The following is a 21,377-nucleotide window of genomic DNA, read 5'->3' on the forward strand; positions in this document are numbered from 1 at the left end:
ACCAAAAACATTAGTCAACTGTAAAGTGGCTACAACCCATATGGTTAAGTTCCTGCCTCAGTATAGGTAAATGCAATACTTGATCGGATTGTGTGAGGGAAAAACACTAACACATATATGTAGCGTATGGTGGACAAATATAATTGTATTCTCTTTTACTGTGAAAAAAAATGAATTGCAGAAATTGATATTACATACAGTGAGTGCCTTGCGAAAGTATTCGGCCCCCTTGAACTTTGCGACCTTTTGCCACATTTCAGGCTTCAAACATAAAGATATAAAACTGTCTTTTTTTGTGAAGAATCAACAACAAGTGGGACACAATCATGAAGTGGAACAACATTTATTGGATATTTCAAACTTTTTTAACAAATCAAAAACTGAAAAATTGGGCGTGCAAAATTATTCAGCCCCCTTAAGTTAATACTTTGTAGCGCCACCTTTTGCTGCGATTACAGCTGTAAGTCGCTTGGGGTATGTCTCTATCAGTTTTGCACATCGAGAGACTGACATTTTTTCCCATTCCTCCTTGCAAAACAGCTCGAGCTCAGTGAGGTTGGATGGAGAGCATTTGTGAACAGCAGTTTTCAGTTCTTTCCACAGATTCTCGATTGGATTCAGGTCTGGACTTTGACTTGGCCATTCTAACACCTGGATATGTTTATTTTTGAACCATTCCATTGTAGATTTTGCTTTATGTTTTGGATCATTGTCTTGTTGGAAGACAAATCTCTGTCCCAGTCTCAGGTCTTTTGCAGACTCCATTCTTCCAGAATGGTCCTGTATTTGGCTCCATCCATCTTCCCATCAATTTTAACCATCTTCCCTGTCCCTGCTGAAGAAAAGCAGGCCCAAACCATGATGCTGCCACCACCATGTTTGACAGTGGGGATGGTGTGTTCAGCTGTGTTGCTTTTACGCCAAACATAACGTTTTGCATTGTTGCCAAAAAGTTCAATTTTGGTTTCATCTGACCAGAGCACCTTCTTCCACATGTTTGGTGTGTCTCCCAGGTGGCTTGTGGCAAACTTTAAACAACACTTTTTATGGATATCTTTAAGAAATGGCTTTCTTCTTGCCACTCTTCCAGAAAGGCCAGATTTGTGCAATATACGACTGATTGTTGTCCTATGGACAGAGTCTCCCACCTCAGCTGTAGATCTCTGCAGTTCATCCAGAGTGATCATGGGCCTGTTGGCTGCATCTCTGATCAGTCTTTTCCTTGTATGAGCTGAAAGTTTAGAGGGACGGCCAGGTCTTGGTAGATTTGCAGTGGTCTGATACTCCTTCCATTTCAATATTATCGCTTGCACAGTGCTCCTTGGGATGTTTAAAGCTTGGGAAATATTTTTGTATCCAAATCTGGCTTTAAACTTCTTCACAACAGTATCTCGGACCTGCCTGGTGTGTTCCTTGTTCTTCATGATGCTCTCTGCGCTTTTAACGGACCTCTGAGACTATCACAGTGCAGGTGCATTTATACGGAGACTTGATTACACACAGATGGATTGTATTTATCATCATTAGTCATTTAGGTCAACATTGGATCATTCAGAGATCCTCACTGAACTTCTGGAGAGAGTTTGCTGCACTGAAAGTAAAGGGGCTGAATAATTTTGCACGCCCAATTTTTCAGTTTTTGATTTGTTAAAAAAGTTTGAAATATCCAATAAATGTCGTTCCACTTCATGATTGTGTCCCACTTTTTGTTGATTCTTCACAAACAAATACAGTTTTATATCTTTATGTTTGAAGCCTGAAATGTGGCAAAAGGTCGCAAAGTTCAAGGGGGCCGAATACTTTCGCAAGGCACTGTAGATACTGTACACAGACATGCTGTGTAAAATACAATTAATAAAATACATGAAATTCATAATCAATCTTAAATGACAGAATAAAGTAACAAAATGTCACACTAACAAATCGTTCCTATGATGTGCAGAATGAACTGGGTCCAATGGCCATCAAAACCTCATCAGTAAAAGTAGATTCGGTCCAGGACCGGGTTTAGGAAGCTCTGCACTAGTTCACTGGGTTACTTGCTCACATAAGCCTTGGGTAAAAAAGAGAAGCTATCCCACATTGCGTCTGCTTTTTTGTCGGTTGGGGGTGGGGTGGGGTTGGATAGGAAGTAGGGTGCTCTGAAAAGAAAAAACAACCAGGCACAATTTGAGACATCAAAATAGGGACTTTTCTGGGGCTCAAACTCTCTTTCTTTCAATATTCTATTGTTCTCTCTTTCTTTGTCCTCAGCATTCGTCTGCATACTCTAAATTTGTTGAGCTGGTATTACCCTCTTTCCTCTCTCCCCCTTCCTCCTCCACCTCCATCTCCTCCACCTCTTCCTCCTTCTCCACTCCTTCCTCCTCCTTCCTCCTCTCCATCGCCTCACAGGCCATCCGCACATCCTCAGGAATGTTCCTCTTCAGGTCGCGGTTCTTGTGTCTCTTGGCCAGCTTGGTGAGGGAGCGGAAGCGGAGGTTGAAGAGATTATCCTCTGACGAGGCCTGCTGTGTCTGCTCACTGCCTCTCCGCTGGTCATAACAAAGATCCCCTGCCCCTTTCGACCTCAAGTTATTCAGCTTGGTGTCGATGCTCTCCTGGGAGGAGGTTTTGAAGCGGCCCTGGTCCAGGCTGGCAAACACAGCCCTCCTCTCTAGGGAGAGCATGTCCAGGGAGTGGGCCCTCTGCTCCAGGCCCAGCTGCCTGCGCTCCATGCTGCGGATGGTGGCGGCCCGCTGCAACTTGTCATGGATCTCCACACTCAGCCGCCTCCGCGTCTCTCGGAACTCGGCCCGCACGTTGGCCTTCCACTCAGCCGCATGGACCTTGAACTCCCCCACCTGCAATTACACAAAGATGGAGAGTCATTAGAGACAGGAGGGTGGAAGGGGTGCATTACATCAAAGGATCTTCTACAAATTCCCCTTCAGACAAAAGCCTAACTCCTTCCATGGAAAGCCAATACCACAGTATCCATCCATACTGTATGTACAGATAAATAGCTTAGTAAGCTCACTATTAACACGTCAGCCTGAACACTAATGACTGCATCTCTAACCACTTCTCACACACAGCGGTCTGTCGGGAGTGTCTCAAGGGCTCCAGACAGGGGCATCAACCAGGCATAATAGCAAAACAGACACAGAAGAAAGGTGGGTAGGGTAAGAGATGAGTCTAGTAAGGACTGACCTATTAGTTTCCACTGCTTTAGATAATGTAATGACAGGCAGTGTAATTTAATGAGCAGCACCCACCTCCTCTTTGGTCTTTTTGGACAGCACTCTGAGCCAGTCTCCAATCATGCTCAGGACAGCAGCGAAGTAGGCCAGGCCCACCAGGATCCAGAACCAGACCAGAGGCTTGTACCACTTCATGTACTCAATCTTCCGATCCCCACCTGGAACAACAGTGGAAGAGTTGTTACATTTCATGTATGTATGCATGCGTGTGTGTGTGTGTGTGTGTGTGTGTGTGTGTGTATGTATGTATGTATGTACTGTATGTGCCTGTTACCACCAAGTTATTGTCAACAATAAAACATTTGCCACCCAAAAAATATTTTCATTACAGACAGATTAGTATGACAAGGGAGGTGGAAAGGTTCAGTTTGACAAACACAACATTTGTAATTGGGTTTTGAAGAGACTTTATGTTATATCAGCATTATTTTGGATTATTCTTGCCATAATATTCCCCTAGATAAATCCTCCTGAGATATAATTACCGGCAGTCACTTTTAGCATCATTATTCAAGGGATTATCAATGTAATGCAGACACAACAAAACACACACAAATAAAACCTTGAGTTGAATCCAATGGATAATTTCAGATAACTAGAGTCACAGTACATAAACCTGTTATACCGTAACACTATCATACCTGCCACATAGTCCCCTATGCCAATCGTTGATAGCGTGATGATGACAAAGTAGATAGCATCCAGAGTCGTCCATCCCTCGATGTGTTTGAAAATGACTGCCGGGATGCCAACGAAGACTATGCACCCAGCTATGATGAAGAGTATGGTGGAGGTGACTCTGATTTTGGTCTGGCTGATCTGTTTGTGTTTTTGCTGCAGTACAAACAAGACATGATCAGAGGACGACAGAAAGTCAACAAAAACAAAGTTTGGAAAATATTGGAAAAAAGTTAGCTATACACAGTACATTTCCAGCTTGAAGAGATGCAGTTTCATCAATTACTTCATGTATCAATATCCATTAGCCAAAACACTCCAGAGCACCCCAGGCACCAAGAAAGAAAACCATACAAAACCACCCTTCCATTCATCCAGCAGGAAAATCCTAATTCCCAAACTCCCCCTATGTCACAGAAACTCAAGTCCCCTGGGGCTTTCAGTAGTCTGAAGAGGGGCTTAGCTCTACATTTAGGCTTTTAGATCCCAATAAACAAGATTACATGGACAGGGATCAGCACTCCTACTCTGATATGCTTGATACATACAGCCTGCTCACAGAATCTCAATCAGGTCCTGGCCCTCTATCTCCACTGCTCCCACACTACATCAAACACCTCTGCCCTCACTACAAGAGTCCAAAACCATTCACTGAGCCTGGTATAATACCTGGATAACAGACATAGCTTTTACAGGGATGACTGTATCACGCTGTAATCACCCTATTTGCTGTGCTGTTCACAGTGAATGGGGTGATTTATAGGTTGGAGGTATTATGCCTGGTTTTCACTGTGGGTAGCATTTTGGTGTATGAAAAATGTATCAAGCCCTACAAAACTGTCTATTATAATATAATATTTTCAAATGTCCTGTTGCTCCAGGATTATTTTCCTGTTGTAGCAAACTGATCTTCAAATTAAGATCCTACATCTGTACATAACATGCCCCAAATACTCATTTTCAAAGACCCCTTTCTTCACAAAATAAGTAATCAAACATGGTGTGTCTAAATTCATTTGAATAAACGTATTGAAAGTTAACTATAACCAACTTATCTCTGAAAGCATCATGTGCTTATGCAGTTCCAGTAAATCCCCTGCACATAACAAAACCCAAAGTTATCATGTAATCCAATTTACCCTGTATATCTTCTCCACCCTCAAGACGCTCTTGACAAATATGGTTCCTAGCTGGTCTCCGATGCCAGCCAGGAGGAACCCAAACAGCGGGATGCCAAATATGGCGTACAGGATGCAGAAGATCTTCCCTCCCTCCGTGCTGGGTGCTATGTTCCCGTAACCTGTCACAGTGGTGTTTTGTTATGTAAAGCCTGTGTTATATTCCTGCAGTTGGAGGTCGGAGGTAAATAAGCACTAAGAGAGGAAATAATCAGGTTGGGCTCAGAGAACATGACATGAATTACAACTTGCAGTGAATGGAGAGACAAAACAGGGCAGGGATGACTAAGGCACGGCTTCATCTAAACCAGCACGGTGGGATGTGTGTCCCTCACCAAATTGTGTAAACAGATGAAATGGCATTCATATGTTATGCTAAAAAGACACCCTGGTGCACTGTTCATTCCCACCTCCCGATAGGATGCTATTATCATCAGTAAATCATGTACTGTGAAGACACACACACAGACATTAGCATAAAGTACATCCTGTGAATGACGTTTGTTTTATCCATTTCCCAGCAAGCTCATGATAAATAGCACACATTACATTACAGTAGTGTAATGCTGACAGAACTGCACTTGAATTAGCGAGTCACGGCACCCGTAGGTTACCTCATAAACTTTCACGTTAAAGTGATATTGCTTTATTCTACTCAGTTAAGAGGAGCAAGTAATGAGTTTGTAGGTTGGTGATGGAAAGTACCTATCGTTGTGATCACGGTTCCAGCAAAGAAGAAAGCACTGCCCAGATCCCAGTGACTGGAGTTGTAAGACGTGTCTCCGATCGGACTGACTCCTGCACTGACAGCATCGATGGAATGCTAACAAAGAGAGAAACAGGCAGGGTATAGGGTTGGTTATTTTAACTGGTAGGCTACATAGCGATTCCACACAGTTCAATGTGTAGTTCATCTGCTTAAACAGACAAATGGTGAACAAAATGAACCCAGAACCAACCACAGTCAAGCCCTTTGATATCACACAGGGCACAGGCCAATGGAATAACCTGTGTTGTCTTTGGTCTTTCAACACATGCTACATACAGTAAAGAGGACAGTACCATGCCACACTAAGCCCTCGGCTGGTGGAAAGACAAAACCATAGGCCTAACGTGTCTTGACTGCATTTAATTGCCACTATAAACGGCCGCTCCCTGTGTGTGCCATACACAGCATGGGTTATGCAATGTACTTGAGAGCGAATGACTGATGATTGTGCTGACCTCTTCAGATGAAACTTAAAGGTCACCAGTGGCAAGAGGATGTATGGTGGGGAGGGAGGGAGGGCCGGATAGACGGATGGAGGGGGGCACTGAGGAGATAGGCAGGACAGGGTGGGGTGGTGTTCAGGGTTTTCCACTGTCCAGATGGCTAGCTGTGTGCTTGTGGCGTGCAAGGCAGGCAGCAGTCGTGGTCCGCCCCAGCACTTCTGCACTGCTGAACTTGCCAGGTGTGTGAGAGTCAGAGTCAGTATATCTGAAGGGTTGGGTACCCACTGTCCGGGCACAAGGCACATCCATAAGGAACACTTGCTTTGTAATAATTACTATCAGGGCATGTTTTTTTATTTACTGAGTGGTGGATGAAAGATGGCTGCGTAGCAAATGTTGGATTAGCCCATAATATCAACAACATTAATGTATCACAGTCAATGCTCACACCATACAACCCCATACTTAGCACATTCTTACAGGAATGCATAACTTCCTCTACTACAAAGACTGTTCAAAGTGTCTGGTGGTTTGTTGTGTGTGTGTGGCCAAGCTTAAAATACTAGTGTTTTGGCATTTCCTCTTACACCCAGCGAAAGTCCGCGGAAACAGTCACCTACAGGAAGCCTTTTATGTTTCGTTTTCTCTCCGATCTCAGGTCTTATTAAGTCCCTGACTTATTTCTCCTGCTCTGTCAGGGGCAGAGCATTAACGTTAGAGAACTACAGTCTCCTGCTACCTCTCATTGTCTCCTTATTCTGTACTGTAGCAAGTATCCAAACAAAGTAGTATATTATATCCATTTTCTCCATTATATAATCACAATGTTTATGTGCGTTATACAATAAGGTAGAAATTTAAAAATATATTTATATAAGGATGTCACGCCCTGACCTTAGAGAGCCTGTTTATTTCTCTATTTGGTTAGGTCAGGGTGTGATTTGGGTGGGCATTCTAGTTTTCTATTTCTTTGTTGGCCGGGTATGGTTCCCAATCAGAGGCAGCTGTCTATCGTTGTCTCTGATTGGGAATCATACTTAGGCAGCCTGTTTTCCACCTGAGTTTGTGGGATCTTGTTTTTGTAGCTGTCTAGCCCTGCAGAACATTACATTCATTGATCTTTTTTGGGGGGGTTTCATCTAAAATAAAGAAGGCACTTGTAGCCTTCTTGATGGGAATATACAAATACAAGACCAACCCATGCCTGCCTAGTAAACACCTCCTCACTTCTCCTCCATGCTGTCAGGTGGTAGTGATGAGTACTCCCTTGTGAATATGGATCTATCTACCCTGCTGTCACATAGACAGAGAGAGACGGAGTCAACAGCACATCTTCAGCAGAGGAGCACTACTTTATACATATCATTGCACATGCCCTCTAATATATATGCATGTGTTGGAAGTAAGACGCAGAACATTAAGTATGGTGTGAATCTAATTGAGCTGCTTTCAGTATTGAAAACATAAATACCCAGTGTATTCTATAAACCTGATTACCTGGATTGCTACTACCGCCCTTTAGCACTAACATCTGTAATCATGAAGTGCTTTAAAAGGCTGGTCATGGCACACATCACCTCCATCATGCCAGACACCCTAAACCCTCTCCAACTGACATACCGCCCAAACAGATCTACAGACAACGCAATCTCAATTGCACTCCACACTGCCTTCTCCCACCCGGACAAGAGGAATACCTATGTGAGAATGCTGTTCATCGACTACAACTCAGCGTTCAACACCAAAGTGCCCTTCAAGCTCTTCACCAAGCTCGGGACCGTGGGACTGAAAAACCTCCCTTGATAGCATATGATTGAACATGCAGTTTTTTTAAGATAACTTGTACTGTACTCCAATGAATCTGGACATCACCCATACATCACAATATAGGATAGAAATGCATATGTTTCAAGACCAAACGCGACAACTACATTTTCTCCCAGTATGTCTGAATATGTCATGTTCAGATTTACGCAATGCAGCCTTATTAGGGATAAAGCATAAGGCAACGCTGACGCTGAGGTTTAGACTCTCAGTGTGACCAATGATACCGGTGCTGTCCAGGCTAAAACAGCAGTAGGCTCCACTGCCCAGGTAAGTTTAGTTGTCTATTTCCCTACTTCTCCTGACTAAGCCAAGATCAACTTCACACTTGAGCAGTTGAATATATACACTAGGTTATTGGAAAGGAGAATGTATTCTCAATCACCTATCATCGATAAATAGAGGTATGAAGAAAAACATCTAAAATATGAGCAACAAAATAACTGATAAAAGACAGAGTGTCACGCCCTGACCTTAGAGATCCTTTTAATGTCTCTATTTTGGTTTGGTCAGGGCATGAGTTGGGGTGGGCATTCTATGTTTTGTGTTCTATGTTTTCTATTTCTTTGTGGTTGGCCGGGTATGGTTCTCAATCAGGGACAGCCGTCTATCGTTGTCTCTGATTGGGAACCATACTTAGGTACCCCTTTTCCCACCTGTGTTTGTGGGAGGTTGACTTTGTTTAGAGCACTTTGCTTGTGAGCTTCACGGTTTGTTTTTGTAGTGCTTATTGTTTTGTTTGGCGTCATCTGGATTAATAAAGGAAATGTACGCTCACCACGCTGCACCTTGGTCCGCTCCTTCCAACACCCGTGACACAGAGGAAGAATAGAGGAAATAGATTCCTTGAGAGCATATCCCTTGTTGTTAGCGGCACAGTCTGGAATATAATCTCTGTCCAGGTTTTACTAACAGATATTATTGTTATAGGTGGAACCACAGACTGAAAGGATGAGTTCCCTCTCTCCTTAAATGTGCATTACAATCTCCACATCATTAAATTTAGGGTAGTGCATCAGTGAGAGGCACTCTATATTATAGAGGCTCAAAAGGTTAGACATGAAATGTCTGGTTTTAGCTCTGTCAGCACAGCCTGAGTACCTCAGGACTACATTTTATGTATTTTTAAATAAATAAAATAATTTCACCTTTATCTAACCAGATAGGCTAGTTGAGAACAAGTTCTCATTTACAACTGCAACCTGGCCAAGATAAAGCAAAGCAGTGCGACACAAACAACACAGAGTTACACATGGAATAAACAAACATAGTCAATAATACAATAGAAAAAGTCTATATACAGTGTGTGCAAATGAGGTAGTATAAGGGAGGTAAGGCAATAAATAGGCCTTGGTGGCGAAATAATTACAATATAGCAATTAAACACTGGAGTGATAGATGAGTGTGCAAGTAGAGATACTGGGGTGCAAAGGAGATAAATAAATAAAATAAATAACAGTATGGGGATGACGTAGTTGGATGGGCTATTTACAGATGGGCTATGTGCAGGTGCTGTGAGCTGCTCTGACAGCTGGTGCTTAAAGTTAGTGAGGGAGATTGATTTTTTCAGTGATTTTTGCAGTTCGTTCTAGTCATTGGCAGCAGAGAACTGGAAGGAAAGGCGGCCAAATTAGGAATTGGCTTTGGGGGTGGCCAGTGAAATATATCTGCTGGAGCACGTGCTACGGGTGGGTGTTGCCATGGTGACCAGTGAGCTGAGATACGGCGGGGCTTTACCTAGCAAAGACTTATAGATGACCTGGAGCCAGTGGTTTTGTCAACATATGAAGCAAGGGCCAGTCAACGAGAGCATACAGGTCACAGTGGAGTGTAGTATATGGTGCTTTGGTGACAAAACGGATGGCACTGTGATAGACTGCATCCAATTTTCTGAGTAGGGTGTTGGAGGCTATTTTGTAAATTACATCACTGAAGTCTAGGATTGGTAAGATAGTCAGTTTTACGAGGGTATGTTTGGCAGCATGAGTGAAAGATGCTTTGTTGTGAAATAGGAAACAGGTTCTAGATTTAATTTTGGATTGGAGAAACTTAATGTGAATCTGGAAGGAGAGTTTACAGTCTAACCAGACACCTAGGTATTTGTAGTTGTCCACATATTCTAAGTCAGAACTGTCCAGAGTAGTGATGCTGGAGATGTGGGCAGTGATCGGTTGAAGAGCAAGCATTTAGTTTTACTTGCATTTAAGAGCAGTTGGAGGCCACGGAAGGAGAGTTGTATGGCAATGAAGCTCATCTGGAGGTTAGTTAACACAGTGATACATACAATCAGTATATCAATTATTCACTTTTCCTCTCTGTCTTCCTGATTAATTTTAGTTCTCACAAAACCTCAACTGGATTAATCAACCCGCTAGCTACATCATTCAAGCTGTATGGTTTGATGTCTGTATGATGAAAGGAATACATTAGTGTGACAAAATAATATCCTTACTGTTAAGACATGTGATTCTCTGCATGCTTAGTTAGCACTGGTTTTAACCCTACATGCAACCTACATATCATTAGAGATAAGGTAACCAATCATTCCACCTGGATTTAACCTTGAACATGGGTTTAATCAATTGCTTATTTTGCTAATCAAATTAATCAGTGACTAGTGCCACAAACAGGTAGTGACTGCAACTTTACCAAGGGCATTGTAATGTTGCAGGAGTGTGTTTGTGCATGCCTGCAGGAGGAAACGCTTGAGTAACTGGTAATACAACCCATTATAACAACCCATTATATAATACAACCCATTATATTATATGGTAATAAAACCCATTATAGCTATGCTGTAAATTACAGCTTTTCCACCCGGGAAAGACAGTTTAGGGCAAATAATATATTTACTATAAAAAACAACTGCCTGTGGACAGTATAACATTCAAAAGCTCTATTTCAGAGCTAAAGCTCTTAGATAAAAAAAAAAAAACAAGTCTTGATTGGAGTGGATGACACCATGAAGTCCCATTGTGCCACACACACTGAGTCATACCAACCCTGCCAGGCACTGCCAATTAGGCCCAACGTCCCGGTGGGCACACAGTGGGTGGGCAGCAGACACACTTCAGAGACACACATACAAACACACGCACACACATATTCTATACTGTTCTACGATATCTTAGTCACTTAATGTTTACATATCTTGCATTACTCATCTCATATGTATGTACTGTATTCTATACTATTCTACGGTATCTTAGTCACTTAATGTTTACATATCTGGCATTACTCACCTCATATGTATATACTGTTTTCTATACTATTCTACAGTATCTCATTCACTTAATAATGTTTACATATCTTGTATTACTCATCTCATATGGATATACTGTATTCAATACTATTCTACGGTATCTTAGTCCCTTCATGTTAACATATCTGGCATTACTCACCTCATATGTATATACTGTTTTCTATACTATTCTACTGTAACTTAGTCCGTTCCGCTCTGACATCGCTCGTCCATATGTATATAGTCTTAATTCATTCCTACCTAGATTTGTGTGTATTGGGTATATGTTGTGTAATTTCTTAGATATTACTTGTTAGATATTACTGCACTGTCGGAGCTAGAAGCACAAGCATTTCGCTACACCCACAATAACATCTCCAAATCACGTGTATGTGATAAATACAATTTGATTTGATGCATGCACGCATGCACACACACTCTTCTCGAAATTGCCATCTCGCAACCGACGCCCCTGTCAAACAACATGACAACAGTGAGACACCGAAAGCTGGGCTACTGCCCATGGCCATCAGGATGAATGATGGCTGAATGACATGCTTGACACAGCACTAATGGCCGGGCTATAGAACCTGTTAGGGGAACAGATGAATCCCAGTCATATTGATGGAGTGCTTGTTTTAAGAGTGCACGCCCCCACAGGACATCTCTCAAGTGGGCAGAGTTACTGCTTTTACTGTAGCCTCATTTTGCTGAGCTTCAAACATGGATGTATCTGTCAAATGAAGGCTAATGTCTAGATGCGACTTGTTATAGAAGATGGACATTGTCGTAGCGTTGACTATCATTAAATGTCAAGACTGTTATATTATCAAATCAATTCTCTATGTGTAATTATTCCTCGTGTGGTTAAACTAATCATGTAACTTTAATTAACTAGGATGTCGCGGCACCACAGGAAAATGTTTATAGAGTCTCTATTTCCTGAATTAACTCTTCGGATATTTTCATATCTTATCAATTACAGTCTTCTATCAATGTATTATTACCTCATCAATCTCATTCCTGAATGTTGTAAACCATTGGATATCTGCACGAACCCTAGCATCAAATCATGAATCAGCGATATACAAATTGGCTTAATTATTTATTTACTAACTAACTAATCAATCACAGAATTACATAAACATACACACAATAATTATACATTGGTTACTGACATAATACATTGAAAAGTCCCTAGTGGGCTAAGCCATTATGACAGCTTGGTAGACAAAGGAAAGGGTTGGGGCCAGCTCAGGAGCGGAAAACTCAGAGTGGAACCCCGTATATACACTGCAGTCATAGAAATGCTTATACTTTGAACATGAACAACCGCTCTTTCGAAAATAAATTGCAATTGACATATTTACGAGTGTATGCCTTTGTTATCCCTCTCTGCGATTGCCGGTCCGTCTGCTGGATAGACTGTTGACAGAAATATCTGGTTTGTCCACCAGAGATCAAAGTCTTTCGGAGTTGTAGCTTGTTATAATGGATACGTCAAAGTACCATTAAGCAGTTCGACTGGTTGCGTTTACCAGACTAAAGTACTGAAACAGCTGCAGCCTGAATAATTGCTCTGTAGTTTGTCGATTTCTTAGCCATTTCAAAGTGGGAATGATCTCCACGTTCTCTGGTCTTGTCCTTTGGTAGAGTTGCCAACCATTTCAACATGTAGCGACAGCTCCATGTTTTCTTGTCTAATGGAAATTTTGTCATAAGTGTTTTTTATACTGGAGTAGAAAAGGGGGTGTTCCATGACACCGATGTAAATGTCTGTGCTCACGGGGGCGTGGCCACTGACTGATCATAAGTTACTATGAAAAACAATTCTCATTTAGAAGACTAACATCACATTACATCTTTCCAAATGTATTCCTATACAGAATCATTTATTTTATACAACATTCAGATGCAAACTCGATAATTGAGAAGTGTATACAAAAAAAGAAACAGTAATGTGTGTTTCCTGTCCTTCATGAGGTCACCAAATGAAACAAACTCGACATGACTGTTCCTTAAGTGTCCACGGACCACTCCAACTGCTTGGACTACAGAAATACTGTTCAATTATTCAACCTTTTGATGTCCAAGTGTCTCTCTTTGTTAACAAAGGGATTCTCAACTTTCATTTCGGCAGAGTGGGGAAAGGAGTTTCGGTAGTTACAACCATCATAAACCTGTGGTGGGAGAGAGGGGAGGGAGGGGGGGGGGGGGGCTAGGATCCTCACCCAAAAGGGGCACGTCATGACAACATGTACTGGAAATCAATGCATTTTGTTTGCTCTGTCATCAATTAAGGAGTGACTCAACCTAGGGCTGTGGCGGTCTTGAAATTTTGTCAGCCGGTAACTGTCATGCAAATGACTGCCGGTCCATTAATTGACCGTTAATTCACATAAACACGTTTAGCATCTCCAGGCCTCCACACATACAAGCCACTGATGTGCGCATTTAGATTTTTTTTTAAAAGGTATTTTTTATACACCATCACAATAAATCCATTATTTATTTTAGGCAGGTATAAAGAAACATTATGATATGAAGAAAATGTATTTCAGAAGAACAAAATAGCATCTTTTGAGTCAGTGAGTACATACAGTATGTTATCTGGCTATTTGCCATGCCATTGGCAGCCTAGGCTGTAGGCTAGTTCATTTAGAAGACAAGATATGCTTATAAATCCCAAGCCATTATTTTATATTATATAATTTTATAGTGAGAAGAATATAATTCAACTTTGATGACTACAACAGAAAGGATATTCTTCACATTCCTTAGTGAGGTAGCTATGTTGAGCATAAAGGTGATTATTTGAAACAGGTCCGATATGCTAGATTTACAATTAGTCTATTTGGCAACTTTAGGTGTGAATGACAAACCTTAGAATGTCTTAAAAATCAAAACACATATGGGTTGCATGATGTGCCTATATTGATTCATTTAAAAAGTCACAAAAAAAGCTTGCGCTCTGTTCCTTGCGTCAGTCAGGCTGTTCTCTCATCAAGTAATAATACTCTCACCCATGAGACTATTCTGAATTTAATCTTGTCTTTACTAATATGTGAAATTAGTTTGGATTTAGAATGGGCCATTATCAAATGGACAGGGCAATGGGCAGGGGGAAAAGACATGTCATCAGTATGCACTCGAATAGCGAATGGAGGCTGCACTTTCCCATGCTTCCTTTTCACTCAGGCAATGTGCTTAATATTAGCAGCTGAGAAATAAATATAGTAGCAGCTGGGATCCTCCTCTTTTTAGTGGCAACCATTAAAACGTGTGAACGTTTGCATATACCAGATTGCATATAGAAATGTCTGGGCTTATAAGAACCCTTATTTCACACTATGCATCAACCACTGTTTGAGTAGTAGCCTTTGCTACGTGACAGGTGATATTTGGGCCATGGGCTCGCCAACCTACCCAGCGCTTAATTTGGTAAACTAAGTGTAATCAGTTCAGGAACATCGATAGTATAAAAAAATGTTTTAGATCAAAACATTTTTCATGAAACTCTTTACAGCCCCTCTAACTGTGCACTCGATAAAGGAATGAAGGAGAGAGAGGAGGAGATGGAAACGCACGGCGGTGAGATATTCTGTAGCTAAATGTCAGCCTATTAATTTAGAAAATAGTACTAGTCAATTTAAAATCAAATACAAATTCACTATAGTTGTAGGCTAACTCAGTATGCCGGCCTGCACAATCAATGAACCAACAGCATCACCAAGGCCTGTAGGGCCTACATTCTCTCCCAGCCATATGGATAGAACGTTTGGAGCGTAGCATAAGGTAACCAGTCCATCCAGTATACATAATAATACAGTCCACACAAAAGCGATCACTACAGTTTGATCAATTTTGGAGTAGAGGCTAGACCAATTATGTACCAAAGCGTCTTTCTGCCGTGCGTATTAAGTGGTAGGCTATTAGGCTATGTGTTGTATAAAGGCACAATCATTATTTTAATTCAGGCTTTTTTTCAGGCTTGGGCTCATTGGCCTATGCATACAGTATGCATAAGTTCCAAAATGCGTATGCGTGTTCTACATGCGAGGTCTTAAATGCTTTGAATTAATCATCACCTTAGAAATAATTGGCCATTATGTTGTGTTTAACTTTGATACAAGATCCACATATCATTTGCATTGACGTCAGAGGGATTAGAGGGACAATAGAGCGCTGAGTACCAGGCCATTAGAGTCCTGCCGATCGTTAGCGAGTTGGGTACTACAAATGCATCAGCACCATTAATGTACAAATCGCATAGGAGGAGGAGATTACCATGACCCCAACGGTCACTTGGAATTAGACTGCGGTCATGACTCATGACTGCTGGTGTGGTGGTAATACGACACCTGCTGGTGTGGTGGTAATACAAAATGGCCTCCAACACTCTACTCAGCAAATTGGATACAGTCTATCACAGTGCCATCCTTTTTGTCACCAAAGCCCCATATACTACCCACCATTGCAACCTGTATGCTCTTATTGGCTGGTCCTCACTACATATTCGCCAACAAACCCACTGGCTCCAGGTCATCTATAAGTCTTTGCTAGGTAAAGCTCCGTCTTATCTCAGCTCACTGGTCACCATAGCAACACCCACCAGCAGCAGGCGCTCCAGCAGGTATATTTCACTGGCCATCCCCAAAGCCAACACCCATTTGGCCGCCTTTCCTTCCAGTTCTCTGCTGCCAATGACTGGAATGAATTGCAAAAATCACTGAAGTTGGAGACTTATATCTCCCTCATTAACTTCAAGCATCGGCTGTCAGAGCAGCTTACCAATCGCTGCAGCTGTACACAGCCCATCTGTAAATTAGCCCATCCAACCTACTACCTACCTCATCCACATATTTGTTTTTTGTTTTTTCTGCTCTTTTGCACACCAGTATTTCTACTTGCACATCCTCATCTGCACATCTATCACTCCAGTGTTAATTGCTAAACTGTATTTCCTTCGCCACTATGGCCTATTTATTGTCTTGCTTAATTTGCACACATTGTATACAGATTTTCAATTGTGTTATTGACTGTACGTTTGTTTATCCCATGTGCAACTCTTTGTTGTTTTTGTTGCACTGCTTTGCTTTATCTTGGCCAGGTTACAGTTGTGAATGAGAACTTGTTCTCAACTGGCCTACCTGGTTAAATAAAGGTGAAATAATTTTTTTTTTTAAATACGGTCACCGCAGCCCTGACTCAACCTCATATTTCCAATGTATTCCTTTATACTGAAGCAAAAAAAGCTAATAGCACTTCTTCCAAATCCTTGATATCATTTGGATACTATGGCATTCACAAATAATCTCTATAGTTGCTCAATACCATTATAAACCACAGGTAATGCTGAAGAAATGCTCTCTGCTGGGTCAGCTGTGGATGCTGCTGGCTGATGCTGCTGCTGCTTATTGGGAAGGTCTGTGATTGGCAGCCCATGCAATGAATAATAGATTCCCAATGCTCTCCGCTGGGTCAGATGTGGATGCAGCTGGCTGATGCTGCTGCTGCTGCTTATGGGGAAGGTCTGTGACTGGCGGCCCATGCAATGAATAATAGATTCCCAATGGAGCCTCTAGGCACACCATGCTAAATGTTTTTTATGTCAACACCTTCTTCAGGAAATACTGCCATTGATTTCTACAAACACAGCAGTTGGTTAGTTTGCCTGTTTTCAAATCAGCCACTGCAGAGATAATGAAAAAGATGATACTCCACTAATCTGAATGTAACTGGGTGTGGAAATAATATACATAAAGCGGGCAAAAGAAAGACGAGCACCTCGATACTCACTGGAGCAGCGTTGATTCTGTCTTTGGGGGGTCATTTACTACCTAAAAGCTGAGACTAATGAAGAACCTATTCAGGAAGAGAAAAGTGAAGCTTGCCTCTGCTATTCTCATTCATCACGTGAATTACAGAGCGTGGCTCCTGGGCTTGCTTGGTGGGTATGTCATATGTACAGTTGAAGTTGGAAGTTTACATACACCTTACATTTAAACTCAGTTTTTCACAATTCCTCACATTTAATCCAAGTAATAATTCTCTGTCTTAGGTCATTTAGGATCACCACTTTATTGTAAGAATGTGAAATGTCAGAATAATAGTAGAGAGAATTATTTATTTCAGCTTTGATTTCTTTCATTACATTCCCAGTGGGTCAGAAGTTTACATACACTCAATTAGTATTTGGTAGCATTGCCTTTCAATTGTTTAACTTGGGTCGAACATTTCGGGTAGCTTTCCACAACATTCCCACAACAAGTAGTGGAGAGGGTAGCAAGTTTTAAGTTCCTCGGCATACACATCACAGACAAACTGAATTGGTCCACTCACACAGACAGCATCGTGAAGAAGGCGCAGCAGCGCCTCTTCAACCTCAGGAGGCTGAAGAAATTTGGCTTGTCACCAAAAGCACTCACAAACTTCTACAGATGCACAATCGAGAGCATCCTGGCGGGCTGTATCACCGCCTGGTATGGCAACTGCACCGCCCTCAACCGTAAGGCTCTCCAGAGGGTAGTGAGGTCTGCACAACGCATCACCGGGGGCAAACTACCTGCCCTCCAGGACACCTACACCACCCGATGTCACAGGAAGGCCATAAAGATCATCAAGGACATCAACCACCCGAGCCACTGCCTGTTCACCCCGCTATCATCCAGAAGGCGAGGTCAGTACAGGTGCATCAAAGCTGGGACCGAGAGACTGAAAAACAGCTTCTATCTCAAGGCCATCAGACTGTTAAACAGCCACCACTAACACTGAGTGGCTGCTGCCAACACACTGACACTGACTCAACTCCAGCCACTTTAATAATGGGAATTGATGGGAAATTATGTAAATATATCACTAGCCACTTTAAACAATGCTACCTTATATAATGTTACTTACCCTACATTATTCATCTCATATGCATACGTATATACTGTACTCTATATCATCGACTGTATCCTTATGTAATACATGTATCACTAGCCACTTTAAACTATGCCACTTTGTTTACATACTCATCTCATTTGTACATACTGTACTCAATACCATCTACTGTATCTTGCCTATGCTGCTCTGTACCATCACTCATTCATATATCCTTATGTACATATTCTTTATCCCCTTACACTGTGTACAAGACAGTAGTTTTGGAATTGTTAGTTAGATTACTTGTTATTACTGCATTGTCGGAACTAGAAGCACAAGCATTTCGCCACACTCGCATTAACATCTGCTAACCATGTGTATGTGACAAATAAAATTTGATTTGATTTGATTTTGATTTGAAGTTGGGTGAATTTTGGCCCATTCCTCCTGACAGAGCTGGTGTAACTGAGTCAGGTGTCTAGGCCTCCTTGCTCGCACACACCTTTTCAGTTCTGCCCACAAATTTTCTATAGGATTGACTTTGTGATGGCCACTCCAATACCTTGACTTTGTTGTCCTTAAGCCATTTTGCCACAACTTTGGAAGTATGCTTGGGGTCATTGTCCATTTGGAAGACCCATTTGCGACCAAGCTTTAACTTCCTGACTGATGTCTTGAGATGTTGCTTCAATATATTTACAGAATTTTCCTACCTCATGATGCAATCTATTTTGGGAAGTGCACCAGTCCCTCCTGCATCAAAGCACCCACACAACATGATGCTGCCACCCCTGTGCTTCATGGTTGGGATGGTGTTCTTCGGCTTGCAAGCCTCCCCCTTTTTCCTCCAAACATAATGATGGTCATTATGGCCAAACAGTTCTATTTTTGTTTCATCAGACCAGAGGACATTTCTCCAAAAAGTATGATCTTAGTCCCCATGTCCAGTTACAAACCGTAGTCTGGCTTTTTTACAGCGGTTTTGGAGCAGTGTCTTCTTCCTTGCTGAGCGGCCTTTCAGGTTATGTCGATATAGGACTCGTTATACTGTGGATACAGATACTTTTGTACCTGTTTACACCAGAATCTTCACAAGGTCCTTTGCTGCTGTTCTGGGATTGATTTGCACTTTTCGCACCAAAGTACGTTCATCTCTAGGAGACAGAACGCGTCTCCTTCATGAGTGGTATGACGGCTGCGTGGTCCCATGGTGTTTATACTTGCGTACTATTGTTTGTACAGATGAACGTGGTAACGTCAGGCATTTGGAAATTGCTCCCAAGGATGAACCAGACTTGTGGATATCTACAAAAAAAAATTGGAGGTCTTGGCTGATTTCTTTTGATTTCCCCATAATGTCAAGCAAAGAGACACTGAGTTTGAAGTTAGGCCTTGAAATACATCCACAGGTACACTTCCAAATTGACTCAAATGATGTAATTAGCCTATCAGATGCTTCTAAAGCCATGACATTTTCTGGAATTTTCCAAGCTGTTTAAAGGCACAGTCAACTTAGTGTATGTAAACTTCTGACCTGCTGGAATTGTGATAGTGGAATTGTGATAAGTGAAATAACAACTGTTGGAAAACTACCTGTGTCATGCACAAGTAGATGTCTTAACCGACTTGTCAAAACTATAGTTTGTTAACAATATATTTGTGGAGTGCTTGAAAATGAGTTTTAATGACTCCAACCTAAGTGTATGTAAACTTCAGACTTCAACTGTATGTTGGGGTTTGGTTGGATTCACATAAACACGCAGCCATAGCTTGTGTTGAGGGTAGGGTCAACACACATAGACCCTTGACTCTGTCTCAAATTACCGTAACGACCATCTGTTTCCAGGATAATAAAAAAGATCTCAGCAGACACTCACCAAAACAGTGTGACATTTGCAGTTTCATCAGTTGAAAGTGAAAAAGAGCTGTCTAAGACGAATAACCTGACATGATCTGACATACGATATCCCCATTATGTTTCTGTTACATTTTCTGTGTTACAGCTGTATGATCCAAAAAGGCACTATCTAGTACTTGCTGTTGGGACATTGGTCCGAGGAGGTTAGTACAATCTGCTGAGACTGATTCGGGGAATAGTGTTTTAATTCGGGGAATAGTGTTTTAATTGTGGGAATCGGTTTGAACCCGCTGTCAATTCCCTTGCATAAACTGATGTTGGATTCTTAACTGGTGAAGGTGAGGTTGTTTTAAGGATGCGTCCTTCGTTGCCTGTTGAGGGAATCAACGTTATCCATGGGAATAACTTGGCTAGTGAGCTAGTGAGCGTGTGTGGCCTGTCGTGTCTTCATTTCCGATGGTTTCCACTAAGCCACGCAGAGGTGTTCTCTGCGTGCGCGTGACGGGTTCCATGAGCCGTGGCGACCTGGTCACTGCGTCGGCTAATGATGACATTACAAAGAAATCTGTCACTACTTTCCCTGTTATTCCGTTATCTGTGCCCCGCTCTGATCTAAACACGGAGCAACAGGCTGACTCTACATGAGAAGAGTTCATTACCAAACTGTGGCTGTGGAACAGTTGGGAGATGTCGCATGGCTATTTTCTCCAGGACAATGTTCTGATGAGAACGTGGGTGCCTTATAGTAGTTTTGGGGGAGGTTATTAGTCTGGTTGTTTTTCCAGCTAAGCTTCCTGAGGTGGAGTTAACTTCCCACGATGATGTTGTTGTACATCTGGGTGTGAGGAAAACCTATAATTACATACTGAGACATGCTTAGGTTAAAGAGGGATGTTTCTGCCTTCATCAACCTGTAACACCAGTCAATTAACGGGTAAACCTAATCAAGCTATTAAGCAGGTACTGCTGTTTCCTATTCCCGTACTCAGCCAGCCTTTTGAGTATCTGATTATTGACTGTGTTGGAGCTCTACCTCACTCTAAGAATGGTAGTAGTTACTTGTTCACTGTGATGTGTCAGACCACTGGGTTTCTTGCTGCCTATCCTCTCTGGTCTATCATGACTAAGCCTGTGCTAAAAGCTTTGACTCAGTTTCTCGCTGTTTGGAATCCCTAAGGTCATTCCGAGTGACCAAGGTTCTAATTTCACCTCTAATCTGTTTGGTCAGGTTCTCCAACAGCTCCATATTAAACACAATTTGGCGCAGAGTCAAGGAC

At 41.9% G+C, this 21,377-nt stretch overlaps 1 protein-coding gene across 1 annotated transcript in view; it reads right to left on the bottom strand.

The window, feature by feature from the left end:
• Window positions 1-2,249: 2,249 nt before the first annotated feature.
• Window positions 2,250-21,377, bottom strand: part of LOC139374230 (potassium channel, subfamily K, member 10b) — a 30,203-nt gene continuing 11,075 nt past the window's right edge. Inside the window, exons 3-7 of the mRNA XM_071115255.1 lie at window positions 5,804-5,921; window positions 5,060-5,220; window positions 3,884-4,076; window positions 3,258-3,400; window positions 2,250-2,843 (exon numbers count right to left, since the gene is read on the bottom strand). Coding sequence (XP_070971356.1) covers window positions 2,250-2,843; window positions 3,258-3,400; window positions 3,884-4,076; window positions 5,060-5,220; window positions 5,804-5,921 — 1,209 coding nt within the window. The remainder of the gene's footprint in view (window positions 2,844-3,257; window positions 3,401-3,883; window positions 4,077-5,059; window positions 5,221-5,803; window positions 5,922-21,377) is intronic.

The sequence above is a fragment of the Oncorhynchus clarkii genome, chromosome 19 (genome assembly GCF_045791955.1).
Source record: "Oncorhynchus clarkii lewisi isolate Uvic-CL-2024 chromosome 19, UVic_Ocla_1.0, whole genome shotgun sequence".
Classification (NCBI taxonomy): Eukaryota; Metazoa; Chordata; class Actinopteri; order Salmoniformes; family Salmonidae; genus Oncorhynchus; species Oncorhynchus clarkii.